The sequence below is a fragment of the Leucopleurus acutus genome (assembly GCF_964270905.1).
Source record: "Leucopleurus acutus genome assembly, chromosome: 16".
Lineage (NCBI taxonomy): Eukaryota > Metazoa > Chordata > Mammalia > Artiodactyla > Delphinidae > Leucopleurus > Leucopleurus acutus.
This window is the reverse complement of record NC_139158.1, coordinates 44,670,659-44,694,128: the sequence shown is the minus strand read 5'-3', so window position 1 is coordinate 44,694,128 and position 23,470 is coordinate 44,670,659. Positions and strand designations below refer to the sequence as shown.

General features: G+C 43.3%; 1 protein-coding gene across 2 annotated transcripts in view; it reads left to right on the top strand.

Annotated features, from left to right (window-relative positions):
• The window catches only part of ABHD12 (abhydrolase domain containing 12, lysophospholipase), a 68,527-nt gene that overhangs the window by 21,356 nt on the left and 23,701 nt on the right, over window positions 1-23,470 (top strand). Inside the window, exon 2 of one of the 2 annotated variants that reach the window (XM_082857994.1) lies at window positions 1,073-1,261. The exons of the other annotated variant lie outside the window; for it this stretch is intronic. Within the exon in view, the coding sequence (XP_082714120.1) occupies window positions 1,260-1,261 (2 nt within the window). The 5' untranslated portion in view covers window positions 1,073-1,259. The remainder of the gene's footprint in view (window positions 1-1,072; window positions 1,262-23,470) is intronic. 2 annotated transcript variants of the gene reach the window in all.

Sequence of the window (23,470 nt, the reverse complement as noted above, 5' to 3'; positions counted from 1 at the left end):
TGTCTTGTTCCTTTATTTGAAACAGATTTCTTTGTTGTTTCATTTTGTCTAATTCTCTGTGTTTATTTCCCTGTATTTGGTAGGTTGGTTGGTTACGTCTCCTGGTCTTGGAAAAGTGGCCCTATGTAGGAGATGTCCTGTGTGGCTTAGCAGTCTACTCCCCTCTGGCCACCAGAGCTATATGCTCTAGGGGTACCCCCTATGTTGGCTGCATGGGCCCTTCTTTTGTGGCAGGGTCTACTACTGTGGGCATGCTGAGAGGTGGGCCTGGACCCGGGCCAGGTTGACTGCCAGGTCCTGCCTCGTGCAGTGGCTGTTGGCCCATTGGTTGTTGGGGCCGAGTCCTGGTACATCTAGCTGCATGCCCTGCGGTGTCCTGGGGTTGTTGCCAGCCTGCTGGTGGGCGGATAAGCCCCTGACCCTGATAGGCTAGAGAGAAGACTCCAGAATGGTGCTTGCCAGTGCCACTGTTCTTGTGGTAGAATGAGCTCCCCAAAATGGCTGCTACCAGTATCTGTGTCCCCAAGGGGAGTCCCAGTTGCCTCCTGCCTCTTCAGGATGCTCTCCAAGATTAGTAAGTTGGTGTGACCCAGGCTACTTTCAAATTACTGTCTCTCTGCTGGGACTTGGAGCATGTGAGATTTTGTGTGCACCCTTTAACAGCACACTCTCTGTTTCCTGTAGCTCTCTAGCTCTCCTTTATAGAAGCCCCACTAGCCTTCAAAGTGAGATGTTCTGGGGGCTGATCTTCCCGGTGCAGGACCCCTGGACTGGGGTGCCTGATGTGGGGCTCAGACCCCTCACTCCTTGGGGAAAACATGTGCAATTGTGATTATCCTTCTGTCAGTGTGTTGCCTACTTGGGGTGTGGGTCTGCCTCTCCTACCTGTCTCATTGTGGTTCCTTCTTCATACAGTTAATTCTGGAAAGTCTTTTCTGCTAGTCTTTATGTTCTTCTCATAGACAGGTGTTCTGTAAATAGTTGTGATTTTGGTGTGCCTGTGGGAAAAGGTGAGCTCAGGGTTCTCCTGCTCCACCATCTTGGCCACACTTCACCTAGAATTCTTTACCAGGTGAACACATCTTCCAAAAACAAAGAAGTTTTCAGACACATGAAAGCTGAAAGAATTAATCACCAGCAGACCCACACTCTAAGAAACGTTTAAGGATGTCCTTCAGGCAGAAGAAAAATTATACCAGATGAAAACCTGAATCTACACAAATGAATGAAGAACACTGGAAATGATTATGTGAGAAAATATGTAAGCTATATTTTTTATTATTTAAATATCTTTATATTAAAATTGCTTATATAAAAGTAGTAACAATGCTTTGTGAAGTTTATAACATCTATAAAGTAAAATTCATGACAACAAATGGATATAGCCCAGGAGAGAAGAAATGGAAGTAAACTATTATAAGATCTTTATGTTATATGTGAAATGGTATAATCTCACTTGGATGTCAATATGATAATGATGGATACTGTAAACCTTAAGGCAGTCACTAAAGTAACAAAACTAAGAGTTAATAGGAACCCAACAAAGGAAATAAAATGAAATCATAAAAAAAATGCTTGGTTAATTCAAAGGAAGGCAGAAAAAGAGGAAAAGGGGAACAAAGATAGATGGAACAAATAGAAAACAAAAAGCAAGATGGGCCAAACACCCAATTATAAGGCAGAGATGATTCAGATTGGTTAAAAAAAGCAATATCCAACTATGTGATGCCTACCAAAGAAAGGCATTTTAAATATAAAACAAAAAGGTTAAAATTATATGAATGAAAATATATACATACCATGGTAACACTAGTTAGAAGGTAGCTGGGGTGTCTATATTAATATCAGATGAAGTAGACTTCAGAGCAAAGAATATTACCAGAGATAAAGAAGATCATTTCATAATGACAAAGGGATAAAATAATCAAGGGGACATAACAGTCCTAAACATTTAAATACATAATTGACAGGGCTTCAGAATACATGAAGCAGAAATAGAACTGCAAGGAAAATAGACACATCCACAATTATAATCAGAGATTTCAATAACTGATAGAAGCAGGAAGCAGAAAATCAGTAAGGATATAGTACACTTGACCAACATTGTTCACCAGTTTAACTTGGTTGACAGTTCCCCCAACAATAGCAGGTACACATTCTCTTCAAGTACACATGGAACATTTACCAGATAGACCACATTCTAGGCCATAAAACAAGTCTCAGTAATTTAAGAGAATTTATATCATGCAAAGTCTGTTTTCTGACCACAAAGATTTAAATTAGAAATCAATAATAGAAAGATGTCTGGAAAAATCCCCAAACATTTGAGTACTGAATAACACACTTTTGAATAAGCCACCAGTCAAGGAAGAAATCAAAGGGGAAATTAGACAATAGTTGAAACTGAATGAAAATAAACATGTATGCCCCTAAAGCATCCTTGGGGAGTTTATAACATAAATACTTACAGTAGAAAAGAAGAAAGGTCTGTAGTCAATGACTTTAGCTTGTTTTAAGATACTAGAAAAAAAGAGCAAATTAAACCCAAACCAGAAAGAAGCATATGATAAATACCAAACAAATCAGAAAAATAGAAAACAGAAAAACAATGTTTATAGCAGGTTTAATGTATAACAAGCAAGTACGGGAAACAACCCAAATGTCCAACAAGTGAATGTAAAAACAAATTATATATATCCCTACAATGGAATATTACTCAGCAATCAAAAGGAATGAACTTGGGACATAGAGGATATATTGGGCAATGAAACTACTCTGCATGGTACTACGGTGGTGGATACGTATCATTATACATTTGTCCATACTCTTAGAATGTATACTGTGAGTGAATCCTAATGGAAGCTATGGACTCTGGGTGACGATGTGCCAGTGGAGGTTCATCAGTTGTAATAAATGTATCACTGGTGGGGGATGTAATAGTGGGTGACGGGACTTCCCTGGTGGCCCAGTGGTTAAGACTCCATGCTCCCAATGCAAGGGGCATGGGTTCGATCCTTTGTCGGGGAACTAAGATCCCGCATGCTACATGGTGTGGCCAAAAAAAAAAAAAGTGGGTGAGGTTGGCAGTGGGGAGGTGTTGTATGCACCTTCTGTTCAGTACTGCTGTAAAGCTAAAACTGCTCTAAAAAAGTTTTTTTAAAGGAGTGAACTATTGATACAGACAGGAGTAAGTGAACAAATGAATCTCAAAATAATTGTGCTGAGTGAAAGAATCCATTTCATTTAGGTAAAACAAGCAAATTCAAACTAACCTGTAGTGATAGAAAGGCTGTGGTTGCTTGGGGGTGGGGAATGGGGACCAGAGAGGGGCAGGAGGGAGGAATAAAAAGGGGCAAGAGGAAACTTCTGGGGTGATAGGTATGTTCATTATCTTGAATGTGGTGATGGTTTCACAAGTGTTTAATAGGTTAAAACTTATCACATTATACACTAAATATGTGCAGATTATGTCAATTGTACCTCAATAAATGTGTTTAGAAAACAAAATAAATATTATTGAGCTTTTACATGAGCATTTTGAAAAAAGTTTTCCCCCAGCTTTCATTCTTGTCCACGTTGTTGTCACCACCTGCTCAGTGTAGAACTTCTTTTGGTTTTATTGCCACCAGCCTCTGAAATTATGGGTATTGTCAGGTGAGCTGAAACACCAAGGAGAAACCCATGTGAGCTGAGGGTCAAGTTACTTTTGGGATTTCTAGCAATGTTTAATTCATTCCCAATGAGGATTTGGTGGAATGGAAAGGGTGGGCCAGACTGAGAGGCCCAGGACACAAGCTCATCCTCAGCTTAGGCCTTACCTTGAGCAAGTGAATTAATAACTGTGAGCTTAGTTTTCATATCTCTAAAATGGGAGTGTTACCTATTTTACCTGCTTCATGGAGTTGTAGTAATATCTCAACAAGGTTTATCAGTATTATACAAGTATAAAGTGAGTGGTATAATGTTTCTGTTTCCCTGTCCACTTACCCCATCTACTTTCTCTGTTAATTTAAAAGAAGTTCGCAAGAGACACCTGTTTTGCATGTGAATTTGTTTTCCTTGTTTTTATACTTCTGTTTTGGAGATAATTAAATTACCTGTATTGTTAAGTCCTTATTTTTTTGCTTTGTATTGCTACAGGTTTCAGAACTTTCTCAGATACTTTTTTGCTATAAAAATAGCACTGGAGAGTAAGTAGTTTCTAGTTGGTAGGGTGCTTACTACTTTGCTTAGAGACTTGTATTGTCTCTTACTGACAATTCTAGTGCTAGGCAAACAATGCTTCTTGAGTGAAAAGGGAGTTATAATAATTTCCCAAATGAGACAGCCTTTTAAAAAAATTTATTGTGGTAAAATATACAAAGCAAAATTGACCACTTTAACCTTTAAGTGTATAGTTCAGTAGCATTAAGCACGTTCACTGTGTTTAAATGTCTGTGTTGCTGAGGGGGCCTTTGTTAAGAGCCAAGGCTACACTCAAGGTCTTGGTCTGCAGTCCCTCAAGAGCAAGAAGGCTGTGTTTGCTGAACTTTTAAAGCAGTAGTCTTGTATCCTGGATGCCCCACTGTCTTTCAAAAATAGCATCAAGCAAGTTGGTGTTTGCTGAAGATGGGGGTAAGGAAAGTGAAGGAGAGTGGTAGAGACAGAACAATCAAAAAGAAATGAAGAGAAAGAAAAGGAAAGAATCAATAAAGATAGTCACAGAAAGAGTTAATAAAAATAACATTGAGTGCTTTTTACCAGATACCATTTTCTTAAGCACTTTACATGTTTTAACTTTTATTTTTATCTATTTAAAATTTATTTTGGGGCTTCCCTGGTGGCGCAGTGGTTAAGGATCCACCTGCCAATGCAGGGGACACGGTCTGGGAAGCTCCCACATGCCATGGAGCAACTAAGCCTGTGCGCCACAACTACTGAACGTGCGCTCTAGAGCCCGCGAGCCACAACTACTGAGCCCGCATGCCACAACTACTGAAGGCCGCATACCTAGAGCCTGTGCTCCACAACGAGAAGCCCGTACACCGCAATGAAGAGCAGCCCCCACTCGCCGCAACTAGAAAAACCCCATGTGCATCAATGAAGACCCAATGCAGGCAAAAATAAATAAACAAATTTTTAAAATAAATTTTTAAAAAATAAAAATTATTTTTTATTATTCTTTTTGTTATTATTTGTTATTTTGTTATTATTATTTGTTATTATTTGTTAATAAAAAGAATAATAACAAATAAAGAATAATAAAAAGAATAATAAAAATTTTTAAAAAATAAAAATTATTTTTTATTTTTTATTATTCTTTTATTATTCTTTTTGGCTGTACCATGCGGTTTTCAGGATCTTAATTCCCTGACCAGGGATTAAACCTGGGCCACCACAGTGAAAGCACTAGTCCTAACCACTGGACCACCAGGGAATTCCCTGTATTAACTTTTTTTTTTTTTTGGCGGTACGCAGGCCTCTCACTGTTGTGGCCTCTCCCGTTGCGGAGCACAGGCTCCGGACGCGCAGGCTCAGCAGCTATGGCCCACGGGCCCAGCCGCTCCGCGGCATGTGGGATCCTCCTGGACCAGGGCACGAACCCACGTCCCCTGCATTGGCAGGCGGACTCTCAACCACCGCACCACTAGGGAAGCCCCCCTGTATTAACTTTTAAATGTTTACAACTACCTCACAAGGTACTGTAGTCCCCATTTCACAGATGAGGAAATCAAGGCACAGACAGGTAGCTTGCCTAGGGTCACACAGCCACTGGAGGCAGAGCAACAAAAATTGGTTGTGAGATATAATGGAAGAGAAGACCAAATAAAGTCAATAACAAAAAATGCCTATAAGGAATAATGCCTTGGAAAGAAGTACACAAAATCTGTAAGAGGAAAACTTCAAACATTCTCGGAGGACACAGAAGTAGACTTGACCAAATGTAAGGGCCTATTTGTTCTTGAGTTGGAAAGCTTGCATCATAAACTGCCTAATCTCCCGAAGTTTGATTATTCATTTAACAAAATTCCAAGTAAAAATGCCAACCTGATTCTCTCGGGTTCCACACGAGCTGATTCTGAACAAACAACATACAGGAGTGCCAGGAGCCCTGTGGAGGGGAGTGTGAGTAGAGACTGGACCATGCTGCCGTGTTCAGGTTCTGCAGGATGGCAGCAACTCCGAGTAACAAGCCATTGAGACAGGACGGAAATTCCAGAAACATGAATACAAAGAACATCTGCATGATATCACTAATGAAAAAAGAACAAAATATTTGCAACTCATTTAGATAAGGGGCTAATTGCTTTAATAGATAAAGAGCTTCTGGGAATTGAAAAGAAAAAGATCAAAACCCAATGGAAAATATGCAAAGGGCATGCATAATTAATAGAAAAAGAAATACCATATCCCTTCAGTATGTGAAAGGGTGCTCAACCATACTTATTCATAATTAGAGAAATCAGATCAAAACTACACCAAGATGCCATTTCTCACCTATCAGATTGGCACACATGCATCTTAGACAACCATTTTGCTAGTGAGGCTTTGAGGGAAGCAGGAATTTGAGAGTAATCTCTTAATCACAGATGCATTTACTCTTTGATCCAACAGTTTCCATTCTGGGACTATCCAGTGTGCACTTGCACATACAAAATTGCACTTGTACAGATGATTCGTGGTGCACTGACTGCTGGAAACAGCCTCAGTGTCCAGTGGTAGGAGACTGGTTTAATGCCCTAGGATGTATCAACCCAGTGAAATATTGTGGGGCTGCAACATAGGTGTGAATTGACAGGGAGGCACTGCCCGGGTATATTGTTGATAGAGAAAAATCAAGGTGTGAAACAGCTTACAGTGTGTAGTGTCCCCCTTTTGTATGAGAAAGAGAAGGATGAGAACATGTACATGTATTTGCATAAGGAAACGCTGGGAGGATAAATAAGTATGTAATAAAAGTGGTTATCCGAATGCATGGAGGCGAGTTGTCAGTGAGACTATATTTTACTTTTTGAAATATGTAAACATGTGACCTTTAACAGAATTATTGGTAAACGAAAAACAAAAATAAGCATGTAGAATATAAGCTCATGTCAGCATTGATACCAGCTACTTTACCAAATTAGTACCGACAACTACACGCACACTGCCAGAATCACATTGCTCTGGTGAGCCTGCTCACTCAGCTTCGCCTGCTCCCCAGGTGGGCTGGAAATGTAGTCTGACTGGAAATGTAGACATTTCCCATCATCACCTCTGCCCTAGGGAAGGGTGAGTACAGACTTCTGGAGATCTGCTAGCCATCTCCACCACAGATCCTAACTTTATATGGCATCAAGTTTATAAGAATATACTATGCTAGTATATTAACAGAGGCTCCTATAGGATCATATGATTTGGGGTTATTTTTATTCTCTTTTCAATGCTTTTATGCAGTTTGCAAGTTTTCTACATTTATTTGTTATCAGAGAGGGCATAAAGCTATGAAAAAGTAATCCCTATTGCATATTGCGAGCATATTCCATTTTCCTCTCACAGACTGTGTTACAGAGAGGACATCTGTGCAGAGCCTTCCTGACATGCTAGGATGCTCTCCTCCTTTGTGGTCAGTCCTTAAGAGTGGATGGAATTGCTTGGTCAGAGAGCAGGGCCCTCTGGCCGTGGGCAGGGTGTTTGCTCATACTTACTGTTTTGGTATAGTCAGTATTCTTTTTTTTGCCACTGCACAGCTTGATGGGTCTTACTTCCTGGACCAGGGATCAAACCCATGTCCCCTGCAGTGGAAGCAAGGAGCCCTAACCACTGGACCACCAGGGAATTCCCTGTCAGTATTTTTTTATACATATAAATTTATTTTTATCTTCGGCTGCGTTGGGTCTTTGTTGCCGCGCGTGGACTTCCTCTAGTTGCAGCAAGCGGGGACTGCTCTGATGAGGTGCGTGAGCTCTTGTTGCGGAGCATGGGCTGTAGGTGCACAGGCTTCAGTAGTTGTGACATGCGGGCTCAGTAGTTGTGGTGCGTGGGCTTAGTTGCTCTGAGGTATGTGGGATCTTCCCGGACCAGGGATTGAACCCATGTCCCCTGCATTGGCAGGCCGGTTCTTAACCACTGCACCACCGGGGAAGTCCCCCCGTCAGTATTCTTATTCTTTGCCAAAACATAGGTGAAGATGGAACTTCATTGTTTAATGTGTGTTTCTACATGTGCTACGTGTTTCAATAACAGAAAATGTCACAAAATACTGTAGCTCTGTAGCCCTTTGCACTGAAGATAAATTCTCACAGTATTGTCTCATTGTGAGTCTTTGTTTTGGTCAAATGAAAATGGAAGGAGAATGAATTCAAGAGCTACTTCAGTAGAGTCTCAGAATGGCCTTGACCCAGAGGGCAGGATGGCATGGTCCTGGGGCATTTGGTCACCCTGTTTCCTGCTGTGGTGCAGCAGGAGGCTTTTCTACTCCATTCGCGGCACAAGAAACCCCAGGCTTAGAGATTCTCAAGTGGATGGAAATGCAGATGCTTACGTTTGTTTTTTCTAAAGCTGCCTTTTGTACCTTCATATTCTACCATTTCATTGACAAGTCTACTATTTATTACACTTAACATTAAATATTGATCAAAGACATCCATCTCATCAACCAACATTGTAATAAAAAGTAAAATGTCAAACATTTTATTTACTGCCTGGCACATAGTAGATGCCTGATAAATATTTGTTAGATGAATGGAAATTCAATTGAAGAAGCAAGACTTTTCATCTGTACTCACTGCTACTGTAAAATATTATTCTGAATACTCTAGATATTATGGGAAGTTAAGAAAATGTTAAAAGATAAACCTATAAAGAGGAGCAAAAAGTTTCATTGCTTGCTTGCAGATAATGAATTTTTAACTGGAAAACTCCAATAAAAATCAACCAAAAAATTCTCAGAACTATTGGAGCTCAGTTAGATTTTCAAATGCAAAATAAATATACAGCAATTAATAGCTTCCTTATATACCAGTAACTAGCCAGCTAGAAAAATGTAACAGGATAAGCTCTATTTCACATTAAAGACAAGAACTGTATAATATCTAAGAATAAATATATAAGAAATACATAGCATCTCTATGAAGAAAATTATTCAGCTTTACTGAGAACATAAAATAATACTTGTTTAAGTGGAGAGATACATTTGTTTTAAGATGAGAATCCATTATATTGAAAAGATGGTGGGTGTTTCTTTCCCAAATAGATTTAATGCAATTCTGCCTGGGATCAGTCTGCCTCAGTTTTCCTTTAGGGAAGGCAGGACGCAAGGTCATGAGTAGTTCTGAGGAACACACGTCTCCCACGGTTGCAAACAGGAAGCCAGGGACCAGGGACTGGGAGGTCAGCAGAAGGGTAGTCAGAGTGTGGAGGCTGCCCTGTATTTTTTGCTCCTGAACTCACCACCTCTCTGGAAACTGAGGAAGAAGACTGGGATTCTCTGCATTCTAAACTTTCATGTATGTCTTCTGTTTTTTAGAGTATCTGGCCCTCTGTAGTCCAGAAACCTTCTGTTTACCTTTTGCAGAGAATAAACCTTCAGTCTTTTGGTGGGGTGGGGTAGTGGCCCCATCAGTGAAGTAGGATCTGGAGGGATTTTTCACGTTGTCCTCCTGATTTGGGTCCCAGCCTGAGCCCCTTCCACAGGCACTGGAGCCACCTGTCACATGCCTTATCTCTTTGCATGCTGGATTAGGACTCTCCTGGGGGTGTCAACTAAATTTGGAAGCTTTCCAGCTTCTAAAGTTTGGGTGTCTCTCCTCTCATTCTTTGCCCCTAGGGTTTTATGCTTAAAAAAAAAATCACTGTCATTTATGTGGGGTTTTGAGAAAGAACAGTTAAATCTACCATCTTTAGCCTTGTATATAAAATTTTAATGTCTCTTCAAGGCAGCATTGTAGATGGAGAAAACCTTTTGGGTAACTATTTAGGAATATATAAACTCAACCCTTCTTCCCACCATATTCCAAAATATATTCCAGGATTAAATGTAAAATGTAAAGCTGTAAAAGAAAAATAAGAAATTTTTTTTGATTTTTTTAAATTGAAATATAGTTGATTTACAGTGTTGTGCCAGTCTCTGCTGTACAGCAAAGTGACTCAATTTTACACATATATACATTCTTTTTTTATAATCTTTTCTATCATGGTTTTATCACAGGATATTGAATATAGTTCCCTGTGCTATATATTAGGACTTCGTTGTTGATCCATTCTAAATGTAATAGTTTGCATCTACTAACCCCAGCCTCCCAGTCCATCCCTCTCCCTCCCTCCCCCCCCCACCCCCCCGCTGGCAACCACAAGTCTGTTCTCTATGTCTATGAGTCTGTTTCCGTTTTTTAGATAGGTGCATTTGTGCCCTATTTTAGATTCCACATATAAGTGATATCATATGGTATTTGTCTTTCTCTTTCTGACTTCACTTAGTATGATAATCTCTAGTTTCATCCATGTTGCTGCAAATGGCATTATTTCATTCTTTTTTGTGGCTGAGTAGCAGTCCATTGTATATGTACCACATCTTTATCCATTCATCTGTCAATGGACATTTAGGTTGTTTACATGTTTTGGCTATTGTGAATAGTGCTGCTATGAACACAGGTGTGCATGTATCTTTTTTTTAAAAAATAAATTTATTTTATTTTTGGCTGCCTTGGGTCTTCGTTGCTGCACGCGGGCTTTCTCTAGTTGCGGTGAGCAGGGGCTACTCTTCGTTGTGGTGCGTGGGCTTCTCATTGTGGTGGCTTCTCTTGCTGTGGAGCACGGGCTCTAGGTATACGGGCTTCAGTAGTTGTGGCATGTGAGCTCAATAGTTGTGGCTCGCGGGCTCTAGAGCACAGGCTCAGTAGTTGTGGCACGTGGGCTTAGTTGCTCCACAGTATGTGGGATCTTCCCAGACCAGGGCTTGAACCCGTGTCCCCTGCATTGGCAGGCGGATTCTTAACCACTGTGCCACCAGGGGAGTCCTGCATGTATCTTTTTGAATTATAGATTTGTCCAGGTATGTTCCCAGGAGTGGGATTGCTGGATCATATGGTAATTCTATTTTTATTTTTCTTAGGAACCTCCATACTGTTTTCCATAGTGGCTGTACCAACTTACATTCCCACCAACAGGTGGGAGGAGGGTTCCCTTTTCTCCACACCCTCTCCAGTATTTGTTATTTGTAGATGTTTTAATGATGGTTATTGTGACCAGTGTGAGGTGCTACCTCATTGTAGTTTTGATTTGCATTTGTCTAATAGTTAGTGATGTCGAGCATCTTTTCATGTGCCTACTGGCCATCTGTATGTCTTCTTTGGAGAAATATCTTTTAAGGTCTTCTGCCCATTTTCGATTGGGTTGTTTGTTTTTTTGTTGTTGAGTTGTATGAGCTGTTTGTATATTTTGGAGATTAAGCCCTTGTCTGTCGCATCATTTGCAAATATTTTCTCCCATTCCATAGGTTATCTTTTCGCTTTTTTTTTAAGAATACTTATCCAGTGTCAAGGTCAGAGAAGAATGTATACCCTTAGAGGAAGAAGGCATAAAGAAAAAGACTAATAATACAATAAGAACAGAAAAAAATTTAATATTCTCTTATAATTACAAATTTTACCAAATAAAAAGACAAATGACAGAGGGAAATATTTTAGAAATATATAAAATGTCAGACAGAGGGACAATATCCTTAATATATAAGTAATTGTAAGAGGAGAGCACAATTAGATTGAACAGCCAGGGAGACTTTGGAGCAAGCAGCCTTGACGCTGAAACCTGGAGGAAGCACAGGGCTGGGGACATGAACTGGTCTCAGAGGTGGGGAAGCATTAGGCCCGTGCAGGTAACTGATAGCTCGAGGGTCAGAGGTGGGCAGTCCCCCTGGGACCTGTTTCAGATGCTCTTGCATGTAAAGGTTTAAGTGAGACAGTGATATGACCAAGTTTGCCTTTGAAAAGGGTCTCTCTGGCTGTATAGCAGGCAGGTGGGGGTTGGGGGTTCCATTTAAGAAGTCTCTTCAGAAGACCAAGGTATTGATCTCCAAAATGGGATGGGTTCACCCAGGAGGTGGGTGAGACACAGTCATTAAGGTCTGGGAAGGAAATATTGGGACTTCTAATTATATTCATCTTCAGATATTAACAACCCAGTTATACATGTGTTTAATTTAAAACGAATGTATTTATTGAGGGCATGTTCCAAAAATGTTACTGATTGAATGTGTAATCAAGAAAGTTTAGGGCTGCTGGTCTAGGCAAGATATGTGGCTGGCCTGGAGCAGAGAGGCAGCAGACAAGGTGACTAGAGGTGTATGGGTTTGAAATGTTTTGGAGTCTTGGTGTGCATTGGAAGTGGAGGTGGGGCAAGAAGGGGTATCGGGAATGACTGCTGGGGGTCTTCCACGGGCACAGGTATTTGCTGAGATGGAGAACTGGAGGGGAAGCAGATGGAAGCAGAGGGGGAGAGGGTGGAAGATCAAGCATTTGGTTTTGGACATGGTAGTTTTGATTTGCCTGTGGGACTCCACATGGAGACACTGAAGATAGCTGGGTATACAGCGCTGTACCTGGAGCTCAGTCCTTTGAGGCCTGCACGTTGTTGATCTGACCTGAGTGTTGGTCAGGGCAGACCAGGTCATGCAGCAGAACCCCTGGGTCACTGGTGTATTTCTTACCCCACTGTGTGTCTGGTGTGGCCTCTGCTTGTTGTGGTCACTGAGGATCCAGGCCAGCAGGGCCTCCAGCTCCACACACCCTCCCTCCACCTTGTGGGCCGTTGCTGCTCCTGAGGCGGAAGGGACATGGTCTCTCTGCTCACATTTCCTTAGCCAAAGCAAGTCACTTGGCCGCCCCTAACTCTAAAGGGGAAGGGGGGTGTGCCATCCTGCCCTGGGCCCAGGAAGGCACAGAGCCAGAGAGGACGGTGAGCGGCCCTGGCGACTGCCATGTATTCTGTGCAAGAGCTGATGGGCTCGGCTATTTTTAGCAGATGACAGTTGAGTAGCACTGGGCCCACAGCACAGAGCACTGTGCTCCCCTCTTCGCTGCCTTAGGGCATTTCCTGGGGGCCTAGGGCAGAACACCACTCAAGCTGAACAGGAAGGTCCTGTGACTCTGCTAGAAAACGCAAGTGTCCTGGGGACCGAGGGCCACAGAAGTGAGGTGGGTCTGCCTGTGAGCTGCCAGAGTCGGGTGGGGTCCACCCCGGAGGAGGCTGGCAGCCCCACCACAGCCCTGCACCCACTTCCCGCTTAGCTTCCCTTCTGATGCTGCATGCCACGTTACTGGCGTCATTTCTGAAGCACGAAACTACTGCTTTTAAGCAATAACGTGGTTAAAGAGTAATTGTAATTTAGGATACCAGAGCAGGAAATTAGAGCTCAGCTGGGTGGTTCAGCCAAGCAGAGCTGGACAAAGCCAGCCCAGGACAGAAGCTCTTTCAGTTCAGCTCAGTGTTCCTTCTCCATGTGCGAGACCGAGACCATGACCATGCTGAGCATTTCATGTCCTTGTTCGTTTACTCTGCACAACGGACCTTTCAGGTAGATTCCATTAGAGCAAGGGAACCGAGGCTCAGAGAGTCGGGCTGTGAGGAGTGACAGGCCATCTCTGTCTCCACTGCTATGCAGAGCCCAGGTTTGGGAGCACGGTGCCTCGCACTTTACAGGTGCTCCCGCTGGAGGGAAACACCGCAAGGGCCCCAGCTGCCTGCGGGGCTGTTTTACTGGATGGGGGCCTTGCTCTGAGTCTTCACCCAGCACTCTGTTCCTTCCCCTGGTAGAGGAATCAGGCAGGTTATTGAAACATCTAACTCGGGAACAGTAAGGTGAAAAGCAAATCACTATCAATTTGGAAATCGGAGGGGAAGCAGGTGCCATTTCTGCACCTGCCTCCTCACACATTTTCCCAGAACTGCAGCCCTTCTGCCTGTCTGGGCGCATCTGAGGGTTGCTCACCGGGGCTTGTGGAGGTGGAGTCGGTCCCCAGGTTGGTCCCTGAAGGGCTCCAGTCCTGGTGCTAGAGAGGTGGACACATCCACAGCAGCAGTGGGTATGCTGGCTGAGGTCACATGTCCAGGAAAGAGAGGGTGGCCAGTTCCCAACAGTTTTAAACCATTGGGTGTCAGAGCAGCGCATGGGAAATGGCTGTTTGGAAGCTGATAGGCTTAGTTGCATAGAGAATCTTGCAAGCACTGAGCATTTATTGCCTAAGGGAAGTCTGAGGGCTTGTGCCAGCTGCCCTGCAGAGGGCCTGTGGGCAATGAAGTCTCCACAGCGTCAGGTGCTGGGAGCAGGCAGACCAGCAGGAGTTACTGTGGGGGCCTGGCCTTAGGTATCATTTCTCCTGTTCAGTTTGGCAGGTGCTGTTTGACTGGAACACACTAAGGTATACTTTTGTTTTTCATCTCCATAGTGCAGGAACTACATTGATATAAACAAGCTCATTCACTGAAGTTTTCCTCAGTGAAGAACATCTTTTGGGCTTCCTTCGTTCCTAGATTTGGCTTCTGTTCTTTCAAGAAAGATCTCTCTCTCTCTTTTAAATGTAATTTTATTTATTTGGTTGCACTGGGTCTTAGTTGCAGCAGATGGGCTCCTTAGTTGCGGCTCGCCAGCTCCATGTTTGTGGCATGCGAACTCTTGGTTGCGGCGTGCATGTGGGATCTAGTTCCCTGACCAGGGATTGAACCCACCTCCCTGCTTTGGGAGTGCAGAGTATTAACCACTGCACCACCAGGGAAGTCCCAAGAAAGGCCTCTCTTTATCTACCCATCAGTGTTTCACAGCTCAAAGTGGGGAAAAAGAAGACAGCCTCCTTAAAGTATAAATGACAACTTTCATTTGGTGGCATGCAATGAAAGATCTTTAAAAATATATACCTTCTCAGTTTGCTCAAAGAAGGGGTTTTGCTCTTTTGGCAGGAAATGGTTAAAAAAAATTTTTTTTTTTAATGACAGCTCCATCCACAGGAAGTTTTCTTAGGCTGAGCTCAGAGACACAGCCTTTCTCATTAAACATGATGAGTGCAACCTCATTCTTATTTTCTGTCTTGACCTTAAAATGGGGACAGGACTTTGTTGTTTAAAATCTTTGTTGTAACAAATCTTTCCTTTGTTAGCAGAGAATGAGAGTGAACCCGTTAGTCTTGATGTCCTGCATGAACTGTTTTCCAGCTGCGGATTGACAGAGTATCCGACAGGGTTCACTTCTTAACACCTGCTGGTTCCATATAATACAGAATTTCCAGCTCTAGCCCCGCGGAGGACATGGTAGTGTTTATATAAGGTGGGGGCCTTTGGGAATGATGGTACTGTTATTTTTCCCATTTCCTGTTCCAAAGAGAGACTTTGACAGCTCAAACCTCTTACAAAGAAATAATGCTGCCATTGTTCAAAGCAGTTTAATTATGTTTGAGTATCTCTTTAGAAGGCACGGAAGGAGAAGAAAAAGAGAGGTAGGAAAGGGAAAGCCCAGGTCAGATAAGCGAGCAGACAGAGAAGCGATGGGGCCAGTTTCTTGGTCTGAACTGCTGGAGGGGGTGTGAAGACTGTCGTTCTGAGAAGATGGGATGGATGGCCAAGAGCTGAGCAGACCAGACAAGTTCATTTTTCTTCTAGTGTAACCTTTATTAATTTTTTCTGACAGTACAGTCCTGTCTTGCATAGGATTTTGCGGACTCAGTAGTTTGGCTTGCTGGATTTGGTTTGGTGTCGTCATGTTCCCCAGGTCGCTTGGGATCCTGTGTGTCTCTGTGAATGGTCTGACCCAAGAACGTCTTTGTCTTGGACATCAGGAAAGATGGCCTGCGTTCAGTTCCACATGGACCGTGTGCTCATACACGAGCCTCAGTTTCTCATCTGGAACCTGGGACTTACATACAACATTTTAGCCCAGAAGGCATGAGGCCTGGCAGTTGATGCCAAGAAGTCAGCCATAAGTGTGAATGAACTTCTGTGGAAGGACCTGTTTTGGCACCAGAGCTGAGGTCAGTTGCAGGAGAGTCCTCCCACTGTGGGAGCCAGTAGGTGTCTCCTTCACTGCCGTTCCTGCCTCCCATCCTGCTTCTGGGACAGCATGCACCCCTGTGTCTGGCTTCCACCTCCCACAGCGGTGAACTGGCACTGCAGGTAGGAACAGTCCTTAGGGCCAAATTCTGGTTATTGGTTTTTTGCTTACTGCCAGATAGTTTCCTGCTTCATTGAGCTTATTTGATCTGTCGAGGCCAAAAACTCCTTTTTGTTTGTTTGCTTATGAAAGTGGTTTAAGTCTTAAAATTAGAACCTTCAGGTCTTGTCCTGAGAGACTGAAGGGCTCCTTTGGCCACTCCAGGGTGGCTTCCTTTGTCCCCAGTTCTCTGTCCCTCCTAGTTTTTTTTGTTTTGTTTTGCGGTACGCGGACCTCTCACTGTTGTGGACTCTCCTGTTGCGGAGCACAGGCTCCGGACGCACAGGCTCAGCGGCCATGGCTCACGGGCCCAGCCGCTCCGCGGCAGGTGGGATCTTCCCGGACCGGGGCACGAACCCGTGTCCCCTGCATCGGCAGGTGGACTCTCAACCACTGCGCTACTAGGGAAGCCCCCTCCTAGGTTTCTGCAGAGACTCTCAGGAAGGATTCAGGCGTGCTCAGCACCCTTACTGGCCTGTTCCAACCCCAGGGGAAGGGAGATGCCATACAAAACTCTGAAGTGCGGGTGGTGGCACATTAATGATCATGGGCATTGAGTCTGGCTCGGCAGGGACAGAGGGAAAGGCCGTGAAGGTGAAGTAAGTGGCAGTGTCGCAGGAAAGAAAGTGGGGCCAGAGAGGATGGTCATGTCCCAGGTCTCAGGTGAGTTCCTGGGACGGGGGATGGCCACTGAGTGTGGGTTCTTGGCTTTGCGCAGGAAAGAATTCAAGAGCGAGCCATAGTAAAGTAATAAGAAAGTTTATTCGGGGACTTCCCTGGTGGCGCAGTGGTTAAGAATCTGCCTGCCAATGCAGGGGACACGGGTTTGAGCCCTGGTCTGGGAAGATCCCCCGTGCCGCGGAGCAACTAAGCCCGTGTGCCATAACTACTGAGCCTGCACTCTAGAGCCCACAGGCCACAACTACTGAGCCCACATGCCACAACTACTGAAGCCCGTGCACCTAGAGCCTGTGCTCCGCAACAAGAGAAGCCACCGCAATGAGAAGCCTGTGTACCGCAACAAAGAGTAGCCCCTGCTCGCCGCAACTAGAGAAAAATCCGTGCACAGCAACGAAGATCCAATGTAGCCAAAAATAAGTAAATTAATTAATTTTTTTAAAAAGGAAGTTTATTCAGGGAGATACACACTCCATAGACAGAGTGTAGGCCATCTCAGAAGGTGAGAGGCACCAGGGTACGGGGTTGTCAGTTTTTATAGGGGTGGGTAATTTCATAGGCTAATGAGTGGGAGGATTATTACAACTATTTTGGGGAAAGGATGGGAATTTCCAGGAATGGGGCCACTGTCCACTTTGTGACCTTTATGGTTGGCCTTGGAACTGTCATGGCGCCTGTGGATGTGTTATTTAGCATGTTGTATTACAGTGAGCCTATACTGAGGCTCAAGGTCTAGTGGAAGTCAACTCGTCCACCATCTTGGAGCTGGTTGGTTCTAACCAGTTTATGTTGTGTCCTTGATGGCTGTCATTCTTTTAAAGGTTATGCCCTGCCCCCTTCCTGTCTCAGCAAGTGCTGAGGTGCTCAGGGGATGCTGGATGGGCAGGCAGCTGTGGTCTCCTCAAGTCATACTTCAGACCAATAAAACTAGAATTTCTTTTTTTTCTTTCTTTAGTTTTATTATTATTTTTTCTTTTTCTTTTTTTGGCCACGCTGCACGGCATTCAGGACCTTAGTTTCCTGACCAGGGAGCAAACCCATGCCTCCTGCAGTGGACCGCCAGGGAATTTCCAAAACTAGAATTTCTGAAGCAAGTTCCAGGCATTGATATTTTGTAAATTTCTCCAAAGATTCTAACACACAACCAAGTGACTGTCAACCAGAGTAACTTTCAGTGTAGATGCTTGGTTGAAGACACAAACTATGAAATAGAAAAAAAGTGTGGAACTCAAGTGTAGTTGGAGCCCAGAGAAATTGGTGGTTCTGATAATTTTCTGCATTAATGATCATGGGGCAGTAATTCTTTGATCAAACATTCACTGAGCACAAACTGTAGGTGTGGCATTGACTTAGCTACCACAGAGACAAAGGTGAAAGACGGGGTCCCTGCTGGAAGGACTTCATCTGTTGGAGAAAGATGGCCAGACCCGATGATTATGCTGCTGAGAGAAAAACTTTTCCAGCATAAATTTAGATCTGAAGTAATTGACAATAGACAGATTAACAGGAGAAAAGTTTATTATGCATGTGGGAGTGCTCTGTAAGGAGAGCAGCTACCCAAACAGCCAGAGGGAAAGGGTTTATATTGCCAGTTTCATAAAGGGGAGGGGCAGGACTGAGGCTTGTTGATATAGCGTTTTTGGATGTTCTGTGCCCAAGGTCCTGACTGGAGACCTCCCCAAGGGCGGTTTGTGGCAGCTACTCTTCTAGAGCTCTGCCTTAGGCAGAGGAGGGAATTTCCAATGAGATTTCTTTCTGCATCTATTAGAAATCAGATGTTTTCATTTTGAAGTAATTTTGACCATTTCTTTTGGGTTGTCAGTCCCCACATTCCCCCAGTTGAAACTTCCCAAGAAGTTTCACAAGCAAGGAGCTGGTTGATTGCTGCAGAGAGAAGACTCAGCTGAGAAGGTGAGAAGTAGGCAATCTGCAGTAGGAAAGAAGACCTTGGGTTAGAACAAGCAAACAAAAAGAAAAACAAAGATTAATGGTTGGAGCAGATTCTAAACCCATTTTCTGAGTCCAGAGGGCAGTCAGTTGAGAAGATATTTAAACATTGAGTTTGAAGCATTTTTAGGTTGTGGAGGGAGGATGGCAATAAGATGGATTTCCTGGTTTGCAGTTTGAATGTCTTTGGTAATGGCATCCTACACGTGATCTGCTGTGCTGAAGCCTCGAAAAGGTTTACATCAAGTTGACCAGCTTCATCCGGAAGGACTTTTCAGATCCTCAGGGAAGGGGAAACTGCACGACAGCCTGGAGTCCCATTGAGGATCTGGGCAGTCAGAGGGTGTGAAGAAAATTAGAAATGTTTACTTGGAGGGTTGTAACCAGGCATTGAAGGAAACCCAAAGAATTGAGAATTTGGTGAAGACTGATAAAATGTACAAGAGGGCAGGATCTAGACCAGTTTACAGATAGATAATAAAACCTCAAAGATAATGAACAGGACTAGAAATCTGAATAACCCACAAGGGTGTGTTACAGTTTTCTGTTGAAACATAAAATTTCTCTCCACAGTCGTGTCCTTCTTTGATCAGAGATACTTAAAGTAAGATTATTTTTCTTTATTAAAAAAAAAAAGATTTGACCTAATCATTTATATAAGTGCAGCAAGCATGCCAGTTGACCACATAGACCTCTTAAAAGTTTGCTTTGCTGGAACATTTTATAAGGAATCTCAGCCTTTTAAAAGTCTTTTGAAGCTAGGAAGCCAAGTCAAGAACTGCAGTACCTATAGATTTGGATGAATTCCTATCTTCCTGAAGTCCTTAAAATATCCTACAGTTTTGGGGCCTGCCAGGAAGTGACCTGTAAGTAAGGCTGGGAGCTATGTAAATTAGGTACCAGGCCTATTTTTCTAAGAGGCGTTTCTAAACATTGGTTCCATAAAGTCAGCCTTAGTTCCTTAAAGCTGTCTGGTCGTATACAATTCTATGAACCATTTTAAAATATGCCATTCCAGTCAAAGCCTTGGTTATATAATCAGTGTTTCCAATTGTGTTCTGTACAAGGAAGACGGATTCTTGCTGAAGTTATGCAAGTAACTACATTGCCATGAAAATAAGAATAGTCAGAGTCTCTGGATTCTGGAGGGATCAGGCAGGGGGAAAAAGATAAATGTTTGTTACCAAAGTTAGTGTGCCCAATGCACAGTGAGGCCAAACAAACCAGCACATCAGAGTTTGGAGCAGAGAAAGGTTTATTGCAGGGCCAAGCAAGGAGAACCGGTGGCTCGTGCTCAAAAACCCCTGATGGCTTTGGTGGAAAAGTTTTTATAGGCAAAATTTGGGGTGAGGGCTGCAGGGTGTGTAACTTTCTTCTGATTGGTTGGTAGTGAGGTATTACGATGGTGCTACAGGAATCTTGTGCTCAGCCTGAAATTACCATCCTCCACCTGGATGGGGACCTTAGTTCCTGCAGAAGACACTCAAAGATATTGTTTTGTATATCCCTTGAGGAGGAACCAGGACCCTGCCCCAAGGGTGCACTGTTGTTCTTGACTGCCCCTCCCTTGTTTCTCATTGCCTCCCTTCCCCAATTAGCAACTGTTTGAATCTGCCCTTTGGAAATCAGGGAAGGTCGAGGAGGCTGAGTGAAGCCTATCTCCTAGAAACAGGGGGTGCAGAAGGGCTTTTGTGCCCAGGAGGGCTCCACAGAGTCCTGCTTGGTTTCAGCTATTGTTGAAAAATCCATTCATAAAACTTTTATATCACGTCAGCCTGATACACTGGTTCTTTTATATTTATTGATTGATTGATTGATTGATTGATTGCCACCTTGGGTCTTCGTTGTTGCTCGCGGGCTTTCTCTGGTTGCAGCGAGCGGGGACTACTCTTCGTTGTGGTGCACGGGCTTCTCATTGTGATGGCTTCTCTTGCTGTGGAGCACGGGCTCTAGGTGCGCGGGCTAGTTGTTGCTTGCGGGCTCTAGAGTGCAGGCTTAGTAGTTGTGGCCCATAGGCTTAGTTGGTCCGCGGCATGTGGTATCTTCCCGGACCAGGGATTGAACCCATGTCCCCTGCATTGGCAAGCAGATTCTTAACCACTTCGCCACCAGGGAAGTCCGATACACTGGTTCTTAACAGTTATACTGGGATTGTTTCATGAATGCTGTAAGCTAGCCATCATCAAGTTATTTCCCTGTTTATTATTTTTATAACACGTGTGTTAGGCAAGTTTCAAAAAAAAAATCACAGAATAAAAACCTTAGTTAAATACGTGGGTTTTGTTTTATTGCTGCACTTGATATCCATGAAATAATGGATTTCAAGCAATTTTACTGCATACCTACTTGTACTTTTATTCTTAGGTTGAGTTTGTAATTTTTATAATCTTAATAATCTAGTAGATTATATTAGGTTGTTATTCTACCTGGGTTTATTAGTCAAATAATGTGTGCTCATATTATACTTAATGCTGATAACTCAGAGTGAAACCATGCACTTCAGGTGGGACTTGAACCCACCTGCCGGGAGTTGAATCTGGTCAAAACCCACTGTCTTTTAATTGAGGTCACACAGCTGGTCTCAGGACTCATGAAGCTCAGGTTCTTTATGTCTTGTCGACTGAGAGACACAGTGATAGGTAGAAGTGGATTTATTTAGAGAGAAGCACACTCCACAGAGTGTGGACCATCTCAGAAGGTGAGAGTCCCCAAAGTATGGTGTGGTTAGTTTTTATGGGCTGGGTAAATTTCATAGGCTAATGAGCAGGATTATTCCAGCTATTTCGGGGGGAAAGGGCAGGGATTTCTAGGAATTGGGCCACCGCCCGCTTTTGGCCTTTTTTGGTTGGCCTCAGAACTGTCATGGCACTGGTGGGTGTGTCATTTAGCGAATGCATTACAATTAGCATATAATGAGGCTCAAGGTCTACTGGAAGTCGAATCTTCCACCATCTTGGATCTAGTTGGTTCTAACCAGTTTTTGTCTTGTCCTTTGGCGGTGTCACTCTTTTAAAGGTTGTGCCCTGCCCCCTTCCCTCCTGTTTCAAGAGGACAACTGCTTTTATTAAACTGACACCACTAAACTGGTTTTATTTATACATGAGCTTGAAAAATATTTGGGTTCTTATACTTCTGGGAGTTTTAGGAATGTTTAATTTGTCACTTATTTCTCTTTAAGCCAATTGGAACAGAGATCCTTAAAGGGGTTTTATAAATTAATTTGGTAATACCATCCAGGGCTAGGAAAACATCACAAATACAGTGGACCCTTGAACAACACGGGTTTGAACTATGCGGGCGGGTCCACTCATAAACAGATTTTTTTTCACCAAAGACGTACCACAGTACCACATGATCCACGGTTGGTTGAATCCACAGAAGCAGAACTGCAAAAATGGAGGGCCAACTTTAAGTTATACTCAGATTTTCAATTGCATGGAGGGTTGGCACCCCTAACCCCTTCGCTGTTCAAGGGTCAGCTGTAGCTTACATATGTACGTACATACACAAACATATGTCCATACATATGTAAACAGACAGTCAGATACAAAGAGAGATCTTACTGCACTCGTCCTGACAGCTGAACCACCAGTCAGCATAATCACAGTCACACAAAACTCAGCAGCTTATGTAACGTAAGAGTTGGTTCTCGTCTTTGCCCTGCTTTATTTATCTTTTTATCTGAATTTAGTTTTGGGGAAATGGAACAATTTAAGGTACCTGCTCAAGATGAGGACTAATGCTTTTTTACTATATTTGACTTTTAAGATTTTCATTTCCCATGATATGTAATCCTGTGGAGGCAATGGACTAAATTTCAGGTGAGGGACTTTTTGAGAATACCAAGCAGCAGTCTGGGTGTTTCCACAGCCCAGCTGCATGGGTAAAACACCTGACCTATTTCCAATATGTCATTTTTCCTTTTCATCCTCAGGTAGAGGCTGTGTGGAGTCCCTGAGTCCCTTAACAGCCCCCCATGTAGGCAGGGGCCTAAAGTTCTAGTGGCTGTAGGGAGGTGGGGCTGGGGTGGGAAGGAAAAGGCCTGGCAGGGTGGACAGAAGGAGCCGGTAGAAAGGTCAGGCACGCGTACAGCCCTCTCTGGGATGCCTTCTGAGGAGACGGCTTGGGATTTCCGGACAGAAAGTAGAGTTAGGGGATCAGGGGATGAAAAATTACTGAGGAGATATCAAGGGTGGAGGGACTCTTGCTAAAGGCAGGTCAAGGGTTTAGACATCAAAGGTGGGGGGATGAGGGACTTGATCAGATATCAAGGTGGGGGATGGCTTAGCAGGATTCTTGCTAAAGGCAGGTCAAGGTCAAGGCAAGAGGGCTCAGTTCTTGGTAAAAGCTGAGAAAGTGAATGTCTAATGACTGCATCAAAATTTTACAAGTCAGGTGGTGTCAAATTCTTAGCTGTCAACAAAAATGAAAAAGGGCTTATTTGAGTTTTTTTACTGTGTGATTTTGAGCATGTAACCCTGAAGAAGTGGTGATACTAGTAAACTTCCACTCCCTTTTACTGATGTGAACAAGTTCTCAATACTTATATGTTTAAAAACCAAAAACAGAAATAGAATTAATGCTAACCCCCCCACTTTTTTCTATCAATAAGTAATATATAGAGAGAGACATGATGCATTTGGGAAAGTAGTGGAATCCAGCTCATTTAAAGATGTATTTTCAATAAAAGTT